The 12461-nt window shown below is 43.5% G+C and overlaps 1 protein-coding gene and 1 long non-coding RNA gene across 6 annotated transcripts in view; one reads left to right on the top strand and one right to left on the bottom strand.

The window, feature by feature from the left end:
- LOC119024897 (solute carrier family 41 member 2-like) overlaps nucleotides 1-12461 on the top strand; it is a 32513-nt gene that overhangs the window by 12311 nt on the left and 7741 nt on the right. For 2 of the 5 annotated variants that reach the window (XM_037108106.1, XM_037108104.1), the window contains 4 exons: nucleotides 6-85; nucleotides 183-314; nucleotides 409-557; nucleotides 690-2559. In XM_037108106.1, coding sequence (XP_036964001.1) covers nucleotides 6-85; nucleotides 183-314; nucleotides 409-557; nucleotides 690-866 — 538 coding nt within the window. In that variant the 3' untranslated portion in view covers nucleotides 867-2559. Of the gene's footprint in view, nucleotides 1-5; nucleotides 86-182; nucleotides 315-408; nucleotides 558-689; nucleotides 10535-10672; nucleotides 11037-12461 lie in introns of those variants that run through there. The other 3 variants (XM_037108107.1, XM_037108102.1, XM_037108103.1) reach the window with 3 other exon arrangements.
- On the bottom strand, nucleotides 474-1023 carry LOC119024900. Its single transcript, XR_005076631.1, has 3 exons — nucleotides 972-1023; nucleotides 777-867; nucleotides 474-614 (listed from the first exon to the last, which is right to left on the bottom strand). It is a non-coding gene; the product is annotated as an uncharacterized LOC119024900 (long non-coding RNA).

Below are 12461 nucleotides of genomic sequence, written 5' to 3'. Positions count from 1 at the left end.
TTTAGTATTGGAGGACTCATTCTGGACAAGACTGTGTCGGATCCAAACCTGGCAGGAATCATAGTTTATGCTCCCGTCATAAATGGTGAGTTTGTCTTGGTCTGGGCTACGGTTTATGTTTGTTTCTTATTAACAACTTCTTTGTCTGCGCCACATGTTGACACCTCGTCTCTCCTGTTCAGGTATCGGAGGAAACCTCGTCTCCATACAGTCTAGTCGTATTTCTACTAATTTGCATTTGTATTACCCTCCTGGAGAGGTTCCCGAGGACCGCAGGAGCTGCTTCAACCCTTGTCGCACTTTTTTTGGTTCAGGTAAAGATGTAAATACAGGCAGCCTGTTAATCTAACACACACACACACACACACACAGACACACTCCACCTGATGTTCGACTTTGTGATGGCAGGAGCGAACCATCGATCTGCTCAGGTTCTGCTTCTCCTCGTCATCCCCGGTCAGCTCGTCTTCTTACACGCCATTCACCTGATCAAAGGAGGCCACACTTTGCCCAGTCCGCTCTTGACCGTTGCCTTCTTGTCCGCGTCACTGATCCAGGTGAGTCGGGCGCGTGGTCGTTTTTCCTCTCCGTGCTTCATAACTGCTTTACTATATCTGTAAAAAAAAACACAGTGTGTGCTTCTAAAAAAAAAGCTAATCTGATGTAATCACTGCATGTCTGCCCTCTAGGTCTCCTCCCTGCTGTGTATAGCCGACTGTATGGTCCACGCTCTTTGGCGGAGGAGTAAAGACCCGGACAGCTATTCAATACCCTACCTGACGGCCCTCGGAGACCTGCTGGGGACGGCTCTCCTCTCCCTCGCCTTCCTCATGCTGTGGTGCGTTGGCGACTCTGGCAGTGTGTAGACTAAAATCAAGACAGAAGGTTTGAGGAAGAACAAATATAACAACAAAGCATCAATTGTAGTGGTAAAATAATGTATAAGAAACCAAAGACAAAACAAGTTTTACAGTTCAGTGTACTCAACTTCAACGCCCCATCATGTTTGCAGGACCAAGGCTTCGCATCTCATTACATCTGATATTTTTAGATCCTTTTATACCCTGAATAGAGGGAAATGAAAGCAGAAACATGGTGTATTTCTGTAATAGGGGTTTCAGTATCTTACTCTCTCTTCCCTTTTTAAATTACAACATGTTGACACTGAGGTTACACGCTCTGGCTCACAGGCTTCTCTACGACCGGAGGTAGCTCTCCCCTCCTTAGCTGTATCTACTTCTTAGACTGAGGGAGGAACCGTTGTGGAGGCGAGCCATCTCCAAACAACCAAGGTTACATTCCTGCTCCTGCAGGCTTTAGTCCTCTCTGTATTATCTCACAGACGAGATGGACCGGCTCCTTTTTAGAGGAGCGTCCCCATTAATCATAACCCAGAGGGGGTGCAGAGATGATCAGGGATAGCCTTATAGAGATATCCTCTGTTTGGGTTGGATACACAACGTTTCAGCCGTCATTAGGGCAGTACAACAATGGCACAATGAAGACAGGTGAGCAGCAACATGAACGGTCTAGATAACCACATGACAGCAACATCAGGTTGGTAAAACATCACACGATCAGTCACATAATTAAGAAGTTAAAATCAAAAGACTGAGAATGTTCAGCACAAACAGTGAGCAGAATAATTAATATATCAATACACTCAGAAAAAAAACCCATCAGTGAGTCATTTTATCAAATACCTAAAGTAACTTTTTCAGACTTTTTAAGGCCTCAGATGCTTCTGTAGATAAACAGTTGAGGTTTTGCTGGAGCGTCTTGTTAACTGGATGGTTTCAACACACGCCATAAAACCACTGGTGGTTTTATGGCGTGTGTTGTCACTGTCACTGGTTCACTTCTGCTGCAGGTCTTTGTTGACCACACACAATTCTCTCCGCCCGTTTCTTGTCTGTCTCGTCTTTACCTCAGTCTGTCAAATAAACGGCTAAAAAAAATTTGTGACAAACTGTTTGGTTTATATTGTGAGTTTAAAAAGGACACTGAACTTTAAAAGTGCGACATTACTCTAAGAGATTTTTATCTTGTTCCTCATTGTCGGATTGCAAAACTGCCGAGGTAATCTTTGACTTGCGAAACATAAAAGAAGTTGAGCTGAAGTTTGATTAAACGAGAAAGATTGCGCTTCCTGTTGTTGCCCAACTGCTCGGACTGATTTATTGTGAAAAATGGACAGAGGGGTCTCAACTTATCATGACCAATGTCAGAAAAGCTGAACACAAATACAAGTATAACGGACATTAGACATAATCCTGAAAGTGATTTAGAACTATGTAAAAGCTTTGCCAGTTGTATTGTGTGCATGATGTGGTTTTGTCATGATTTTAATGAAAGTATTGAAATTAAAATAAGTGAAAATAAGAAACAGAATGAAAATGAAGCAACTTATCAGATTGAAACAGTTTTGTACTAAGATGAGGTTTAGAAAGTTGAAGCATCAGGATGATGGTGCAAAGACTCCATCTGATTATGAGTCATCAAATGGAGAGACGAGCTGAAATGTTCATATAAGGAAATAAACATAAACTGTAAACTGTTTTTCTTGTTTCCTGTTTTGTTTTGAAATCGAACCCCTCGTGTGTCGCTTTTCACTTCCTCCTTCAGTCTTCATCACTTCGTTCCGTCGTCCTCCGTGTTCGTCCGTGTCGCAGCCCCGTCTGTTCGCTGTGGCAGGTTCCTTCTTGTTTTTCATTGATTTGTTCTTTGCCTTTGCTGCACTTTGTTTAAGCTCACTTTTTGTTCCCCTGTCCAGCCTCCCACTTGACTTGCAGATCCACTGGATGCTGCACATTCAGTACGTTTACATGCACAGATTAGTCGGATTACAGCCATAGTTCGACTATGCTACTCAATCAGACAACTGCAGTTGTCCGAGTATACATGCTAGTAAGAAAATCAAATTATTGGGCGAAGCATGGCGTACCCTGGTACGATAGGTGGAGCTGTATTTCAACTAGCAGTAACAGACCCACCTCCGGCTGACCTCTTTACGTCACCAGCTGCCTCCGCATTCGAGAAAGATGGCGTAGGAACACCAAGACGAAGCTACATCTTTGTACATTTCGTATTTATATTGTGTACATGATAATTACACAAACTAGATGCACAATGGCGCTCTTCCTTGCGGTTATTTCGGAGGGAAAGACACCGTCGCCGTCCCTCTGCTTCCGGCTCACAGCCCTGGGAAAAAAATCTCGAGCCTGCGCAGAACGCAAGATCCAAATCCAATCTAATGGAACGTATTAATGCAGGATGTGACTATCAATAGAATAATCCAGGTGTTTTAATCCGACTATGAAAAATCCGATCCGGTCCGATTTTAGTCAGAATAAGGTGTAAACATGCATCTTAAAAATCCGATCATAGTTGGACTAACCCAATGTAAATGTAAACGCACTGATTTAATAGTCTCTACCAGAGGAAAGAGGTTTGCTTTGCATTGATGTACCCCAGTGGTGTGGGGGGAGGGCTCAGTGTGCTGCTGCACAATGCTCTGATTTTACAATCGGCACCTTTACGACCGTCTCTTCCTTCCTGTCTGCCAGTGAAGAGAGTAAGAGTGTGTTGACACCTCCCTTTGATATGTGCCTGAGGTGATCTAATCACATGTAACAGCTCTAAGACCTTGTCCACACGTACCGAAACGATCTTTTTGTCCCCCGTCTTCCTCGGCATCATTTCAAGAATATTTGCATCCAAATGGATCCATTAGAAATGACTCAACTCACTGTAGTTCATATTCCAGGCCTATAGGTGGCGCAAGAAGAAGACGAAAATGGCTCGTCGGTTGTCAATAATCCTTTTTCGCTCAGCATAGTGGCAGAGGAGCAGAATATTTTGCACTAATAACCCTGATAGGCTCAATATCTTCTGTGGCAGGAACACAAGCATGAAGTCCGCCACTGTTGTTGTCGTTGTTGTTATAAAACGTTGTCGGGTTAAGAGGTTGAAGACTAGAGTCGAGGATGTGGGGCGATAGCGTCATCAAAACACAAAGTATGCAGAGTCACTGACCAAACGAACACACAAAGGCAGCGTTTTCGTATTTTTCCACCCTGAGAACCTGTTTCAAAAAAATGTGTTTACAGGATCCATGTGGACGATCGGCCAAAACGATGCAAAACATGTGTGTTTACACACAAAAGTGTTTCCACGTGGATGGCCCCTCAGTGTGCTGCTGCACAATGCTTTGATTTTACAATTGGCACCTTTACGACTATCTCTTATTTGCTGAGGGGAGCTTTCAAACAGTTGACTTGTATGCCAGTCTTTAAAGAGGATAAGAGTCTGTTGATACCTTCCTTTGATATGCACCTTAGGTGATCTAATCCCATGCGACAGCTCTCAGTACGTCACTTCACACCTGGCTTTACAACTCGCTCGAGTGTCGAGTGGCCACTTGCGATAAGGTCCCACTTCTACGCTCTATATGTAAATAAACTCTTTTACTACTGGGACAAACAGTCACAATGTATTTACACAAAGAAATAATCTTGCATGTTGTAAAAGTACAACTTTTGTAGAATTCACAAGAAAGCCCAAATATTTAAGCCAGCGAGTTCCTCCACTGGGCAGCCAAGAAGAAGCATTTAGTTACAGAAGCAGTAAAAGAACAAAAAGCTTTAAAACGTAAGCTTATCTCCACAGTGCAAAATACGAAATGCAAGAAACAAAAGGCATGCAAAGGAAAGCAAAACATGAAACTGGTGACAAACTAGAAGACACAGAGAACAAAGTGGGCACACAGATCAAACAAACGAGGGCTAATGAACAGACGTGAACAGGTGTGCACAGAAAAAGGGCAAGAAAAAGACAAAGACAGGAAGTGGAAGAACGCAACAAGACACAAGAGGAAGAATCTACAAAATAAAACAGGAAAATGTTTACGGCAGACTCTGTCTTCCTCCTATATGGCGGCGGCAAAGCAACAGCAACGATGGCGGACTACATGCTTGTGTTTCTTGTTTCTTACTCGCTTTGTAGTCGAAAGCGTGTCGCAGCAGCAGTTCGACCTCATTATCGCTCCACACAAACGATTCTGGTGTCCTTGCACTAGCCATTTTCATCTTCTTCTTGTTGTGTTCAGTTTCTCCGTCTACTGTCTGTTTGTATACAGCCCATAGTACGAAGGATGTGAAGAAGGAATTCCCTCTCTCTCTCTTTTCTCTCTGTCACAGTCACCCTTCAGAGTGGATAACGCCTCTTCATATCAATGATGGAAATTCAATTCAACATTCCTGATGTCACAGGTCACCCATCCACTATCTTATCTTATGTTATTTAAGCAATGCTATAAGAGAACTTAAATAATACTGTTGATTTGACTTGATAGTCATTTTGGCAGCTGTAGCTTGTGGTGCTGTTTAATTCTAATACATTGCATTAACCCTTGTTGTTCACTAGCTTTAGCTGTTTAAACACTTCAAACTAGCCACTGAGTGTACCTCCCAAGGAAATGATGAATTCTTTGCACAGTTTCACATACACAAATCCTGATTTTGCACCCTTCTGTTATATACTAATATAAAAATGGAATCACAGCAGCAATGGTCCTTTACATTTGCGTCCCTGTACTCTCAGTGTAAGCTGCTCTTTAAATAATTAACAGGTGCTCAGAAAGTGACGTGTTTATGTTTCCAAGAGCTAAAACAGTGAGATGATCTGAATCAACAGACCCGAGAATTTACTTGAGTATTTGTTAATTTAACAAAAATGTGCATATTCATCAAACTAATAGCCACAACTCTCTCCTGACAATCACTATCATGACAAGATGTTTGCCCACAAATCTGTACACTGCCAGGATTAATCACAGACAATCACTACTTTTACAAGAAGTGCTCATTCAAAACACATCCTGTAATCTGACTAAGAAGCCACATAATCGTGAAGGCGAAGCAGTGCACAAAGTGCCAGTAAGGCCCGTGGACGGACTGACAAGACGTGATGCGGCATTAATCCTTTTGGGATGTTCCCTCAGGGAAATTGCCACAGACGCCAGATGTTGAAGGATGATAGCCTCCTCAGGAAGTCCATCCTGCTCTGAGCCTTCCTGTACAGCTGCTTTGTGCTCCTCATCCAGTCTCGTCCACGACCTCCACCTCCTCTGCTCCTAACAGAACTGGTCTGGGTCTGCCCCTCCCGAAGTCGATGACCAGTTCTTTAGTCTTTGAGTTGTTGAGCTGCAGGTTGTTTGTGTGGCACCAGACAGCAAAGTTCCTCACCAGGCTCCTGTATTCCTCCTCTTCATCGTCTCTGATACACCCCATGATGGCCGTGTCATCTGAGAACTTCTGGATGTTGTGGCCAGATCGTTGTGGCAGAAGTCGTGGCAGAAGTCGGCTGTGTACAGAGTAAAGAGGAGGGGGGACAGCACGGTCCCCTGCGGAGCTCTGATGCTGCTGACCACAGTGTCAGACGTGATGTCCTTCAGCCTGACAAACTGTCTGTTGGTGAGGTAGCTGGAAATCCAAGCAACCAGGCAGGGGTCCATTCACATTCTGATGAGTTTTTCCTGGACTCGAGAAGTCCAGGAAGAGGATCCTGACTGTGCCGCTTCCCTTGTCCAGATGCGAGTTGGCTCAGTGTTGGAGGCAGAGGATGGTATCCTCCACACCGACCTCTGCGCGGTAGGCAAACTGTAGTCTGTCCTCAGTGTGGGCTGCGGCCGTCGGGGAAGAGGAGTGGTAGTTCAGGTCGTTCTCTCTCTCCACACCCTCCCCCTCTGTGCTGGTCTTTGCTTTGTGGCCTGTGATGGTTCTGACGCCTTCCCAGACCTCCCTCATGTTGTTCTCCCTCAGCTTCATGCTCCACTTTCTCCCTGTATTAGTCTTTTGCCTCCCTCAGGCAGCGTTTACCTCCCGCTGTGCTGCTTTCATCTCCTCTTTAGCCCTTTTCACACAGTGACACTGCATTATCTCTGCAGCTTTTGTTCACCAATTCTCCACCGATGGTGATTCACACAGATCGAAGAAAGCCGGAGCTGCAGCTCCTAGAGAGGGGTGACGGTACACATCATGATGATGACATCGGTGTGTTTTCAAGGTGTTCCTCCCTGTCAATCTAAACCCGCGGACAGGTTATAATCACATGGATGCTGTTATAATGTGTTGTGATTGAGATCCTGACCCACCAAACATCCTGGAAAGTGAAATTTCCTTTTTTTTCTATAAATTACATAATCGCCATCAGTAAACTGGAAGCTGTCTGACTCACTCGCGGGGATGGAGGCTGTTTTCCGGGATAAAGTTCACTGAAGTCTCGGTTCGGAGGGCTAGCGGCCACGGTGACAGACGCAGAAATGTGATGAAGAGTTGGTAGGACAGGCGGGAGGACAGACAGGAGGACAAGGAGCCCACAAATGGACCAAATTGGTCATGAAACCGCTAAAAAAAATATCACTGAGTTTATTGGGCAACACCAACAAGCACTGAGTCGTTCCCGTTAGCGAATTGAATAAGTCAGTTCTAAGCTGCTGCTTTTATGCTGGTGGAGGCCTGAAAGAATATTTAATTCCATTAGTTTCAGACTTGAGCCGAGATTTAAAGGTTAATAAGGTGTATGATTAAACATAGGACCCCCCAGAGGTATACTCTGTGCATGTATGGCTAGCAAACGATTAAACACAGGGTCCCCAGGTGGAGTGAACAGTAACGGTGAGAAACGGCTCTCCACTACAGTAGATAATCTCCACGCTACACTCACATCGCTTTTGTGTTCACACAGAGTACGTAAATCAGGATTACATTTTAATACACTTCGCACCGGACAGGTTTCTCGCCTCAGACTCAGAGGTGTTAGAAAGGGGCTGTCGGGTGAGAAACTCCTGCAGCTGCTCAGAAAAAAGACCTGGCACCTGAAGAGACGGCTGCATCTCTGAGACTCGTCTTAAGGCTCATGCTGTGTGTGTTTTGTCACGTGTCGACACACATCTCTAAAATCTGAAATACAATACCGTCACCTTATTTAGAAGTGTTCAACTGGTCTTTGTAAAGCATGAAGAAGACACCAAAGAGGACTGGATAAACACTAGAAGAATCCCCACTGTATGGAAATTATAACTGCTATATATGAAAAAACAAAAGATGACTATTGCCTGATGACAGCCAAGGCCCAGGAAGGGGGAGGGGGGGTCTGAGAGTGGTGTGTCGAGCTCCTCTTTAAGGCCTTGTAAGGAAGACGTTTCACCGGAATAATCCAAATATGGAAACAGTGGAAAAATGTGTGGATCAGGCCAAAAGAAGGAGGATCCAGGGGCATGGAAACCCCAGGAACAAAACTGTATATAAGCTGGGAGAGTCAGACAGAGAGACCAGTTCATCCTGGGAGAGATCACCGCATGTATCCTGCTGTGTGAAATAAATGTCTTTCACCTGAAGACCAGCAGTTTCTTCCTTGATCTGAGGCTCCATCTGTGAGTGTTTGTATAGTCAGAAGGTCTGTTCATTGTTAATTTAGACAAGTAGTTTTTGACACTACAAGGTCACACTCTCTGTCTGCAGCTGTGGAGATTAACGTTGCTGCCTCCAAGACAGCCAAGGTCACGTTGTGTTCCTCCAACATCTAAACCTTCACGGTATCAGATACGAGAGACGCACTCGCTCCGTGACAGACCAAAATGCAATATGTTTTAAATTAATACACATGGGACATCAATTTAAGCGACTGACTCTTCACTCTCTTCACATCACCGGTTGGGCCAGGAAGGTTTAGTTGGACATAATCCTGGCGCCAACATGGACAGAAGTGAGAGTTATGCCTGTTTTTGTGCTACTCGTGTTACCAACTCCCCTCCTTGTCTCATTCTTAGGTTTTGACACTCAAAAGGTGATAACTGTCCGGTGTGTTGATGTATAGACTCCAGATGTGGGTGTGAGTTCAGCTGTGTGCATGTTTATAAGAAAACTGACAAGAGGGTGTTTTCTGGCCTTTAGTGAGAGCAGGGCAGGGGTGGGCTGTGTATGGGAACTGCATTGTTATACTACAGTGTGGTGGGGGCAGGACTCAGTGTGCTGCAAGTTAAATAAAATAGCTCATCCTGAACACAATGAATCCTACTTATGATGAGATGAGGTGGTGAATGTATCTGCAGCTCCTCTACAACGCGTGTATTTATCTCCTTTTGTTTTTTTCTAGACATTTCTGTGCAACAACCTTTGCCTGGCGTCCCTGTAGCCCCCCAGCAATTAACAGCAATGAGGTAACAGTAAAAGTGCCAGATTGGAGGTTTGCATCCAGGAGGTGACCGACGTGGGGATTTACAAGCCAGAACACATAATCCCTAGAAATTCTGTCTTTAAGAACAAAGAGGGTGATAAATGTTGGCGGCTTATCCGATGTGTGGTTGATTTAAATATCAAAACACTGACCTCACACTAAAGTGGCACCTTTCCAGCCCGTTCTCCAGTTTTACAACAGTCTTTGAATAAAAGGAGACTGCTTTTTGGCGTAAAACCTGATCATCATTTAACTCTGACGATTGTTTGAGTTTGTCTGAACCAACCTGGCCCTCGGTCCACTATTTCCACCAGCAAATGTAGTGTTGTAACTCTGCTAATGAACTCTTTGTCACCCTGCCAGCTGGGGAAAATGATATTTCCACGTTTGTGCCTGCTAACATTGGTTAATGTTGAAACACTGCAACTGTTTTTACAGATGCTTCTTTCACAATAGGGTTATGTTTATTTTACCACACATTCAAAAACAGATGCACCTGAAGCGTCACATATGACATGACACACCTCAGACCACAGACAGGTTGGCTTGCCTGCGGGAACTAGGAATGGGGCCAATACCTGGAGTTTGTTTTTCTTTTCTTTTCTTTTTCATTATGCGCCTCAAGAAAAATGTTGAGAACAAAGGTGAAATACAGCGTCGTGGATAAAGTCGACATTTTGAGACATCATTAAAAACATTACTGCCTCAAGCGATCAGCGATTGGACCACACAACACAGCTCACCGATTATGGACTCAACCACACACTTAAAGACTGACTGTTTTCTTGTTCTGTTGTTATTTATCATGTCAGTGCAACCTGCACATTTCCACATATTATGTGCATATAGCATAGTTACTATATAATATGATTAACTTATTTTCTACTCAAATTGTTGTTTTATTCTTCAAATGTCTCTTTATTATTATCTCTATTTTTTTTTTAGACTTACACTTGTCAGTATTTGGGCTTTGAAGAGCGTGTTACTCAGTAATTGTATTTCATTGTTACTCTTTCTTGAACTGCAGAAATATAAACTCCCTCTCCCCTCCCTGCTCCTCCCTGCTCCTCCTGCTCCTCCTGCTCCTCCCTGCTCCTCCATTGAAGAGTGATGAGCAGCAGAAGCCTGTGCCTGGTGGGTGAGGTCAGTCAGGCTGAGGAATGCAGTGGACTCCTTTAAACCAGCCCACCAACAGCTGGGAATTCTCAACAAGCGCAAAGAAGACAAGGTGAAGAAAGGACAGCTCAGGAGAAATAACCCACTGTTCACTCTGCTGGTGAGACCGCCATTGTTTTGTGTAAGACAGCACACACACACACACACACACAAATAATAATAATAAAAAATAATAATAATAATAATAAAAAAAGTGGGACTTTCGCTTGTTGTGGCGCAGCAGGAAACCACGAGCTAACCTAACGTCCTCCTCCCGCAGGTGACGTCACACGGCAGGCGCTGAGTAGAGAGCGCCACAGAAGAAGAAGAAGAAGTAGTAGTAGAAGAAGAAGAGGTAGCAGAAGTAGTAGTAGTAGAAGAAGAAGAAGAGGCTGAGCCGCTGCTGTACCTGCAGTGACAGAGAGAGAGAAAGAAGGCGGGCTGGTTGTCGGACGGTCCCGTTTCTCCGTGTCACGCCGACAGAAGTGGGATCATCCCGGCCAGAGTGTGATACAGCAGCTCGGAACAGATCTACTGTGGATGAATTCACGCCAGGAACCAAAAAAAAAAAAAAAAAAAGAAAAGAAAGAGGAGCTGCGTCTTCTTCTTCGCTGAATTACATCGATTCACACAGTAATTTGAAAGTAAGTTGTTTTAGCTAACTTCTTTAGCCTGCGGTTGAACTTATTGGGCGGTGCACACCGGAGGTCTAAACTGTGTTAAACTGATTTTTACTCCTTGATTTATACACGTTTGCCTGTTCGGTATCACTCTCTGGAGCATGGCACAACTCAGCCCGAGACTTATGTGTGCAGTTTAGGGCCGCACGATGTGTTTAAAAAAAAAAAAAAAAAAAAGATTATTTCTGACAGATAATTGCGATATAATTCACAATATTATCGTTTATACTATTGCAAGTCATTGTCATTGAACAGCTAGTAAAAATCACGATGATGTGGCTCGCTGCAGCATTTCATTAAAACACTGTTTTGTGACACATTTTTACTTATACGAGTTCCTAAGATTTGGATTTTGCACCTAGTTTCCTCGCAACTTTTTGATTTTTTATGTATTTAGCAGCTTGCATAAAACTCGAACTAGCTTGAAAAAAAGTGACACTGTAACTCACAGCTCTTGGGAAATGAAAACAACCCAAACCATGGTGGAGGAAAAAAGCTCACTCAGGTGTTCAAGCTTCCCCAGAGTTATCAGTTGATTATATTATTATTATTATTATAGTTATAGTTATAAGTATTATAGTTGTTCTATAAGGGAACAAGCGTGTTTGAAAGTTTTGATGATTCTGACGGCAACATGTTGACTGACACTTCCAGACTAAGTGGCATTTTATGGGTTTCCAGTCATGTATTCTAGGAGGGCTTTAGCGTTTAATGTGTTGTTTTTAAAATAAGCACTTGGATTTGATCACTGTCAGCAACATACCTTTCCTGCTCTTCCTTCTTAGGGGTTTAGTAAACGACTGTTTACTATTTTTGCCCATGGTAGACAATGACTGAAATATTTATATGTAAAATTGTACAGCTTTAACAACGCATCCCTTAATGTTTCTCTCACAACAACTTAACTTGTCAGTCTCGCGGGACAAAGAGTTAAAAATCGCCTCTTACAATAATCTTTGGACCAACTGTCTCTCCGTGTTTTTCCTATAATAGTTCATGCCTGCTGTGTGGGTGAGTAAATTAATATCCAGGTAAAGTCAACTCGCATCATGTGAAAAAATATAAATTGAATAGTTGTCCCAACGTCCCTTCATTCAATACTTGTTCACTGTTTGGATATGAAACAGCAGAATTCCCACTTGAAATAATTAAATAAGGAAACTGGTGTGAAAATGTGACTGGTTTATCACTTTAGAAGATGGGATAGCATCCTTCCCCAGATGGTCATTAAATCTTAAATGATGGATGGGTCACAGACTTTCTCCCTCAATAATAAAACATTTTCACTGTACCACTGTATTTGGTCTCTCCACTCCTGGCCAGTATTGCGTTTGCATGCTGCTCATTACGTTTGATAACACACACACACACACACTTAATGAAGTGCAC

The sequence above is a fragment of the Acanthopagrus latus genome, chromosome 8, assembly GCF_904848185.1.
Source record: "Acanthopagrus latus isolate v.2019 chromosome 8, fAcaLat1.1, whole genome shotgun sequence".
Classification (NCBI taxonomy): Eukaryota; Metazoa; Chordata; class Actinopteri; order Spariformes; family Sparidae; genus Acanthopagrus; species Acanthopagrus latus.
The sequence above is the reverse complement of the archived record's forward strand: the minus strand, read 5'-3'. Positions and strand labels throughout refer to the sequence as shown.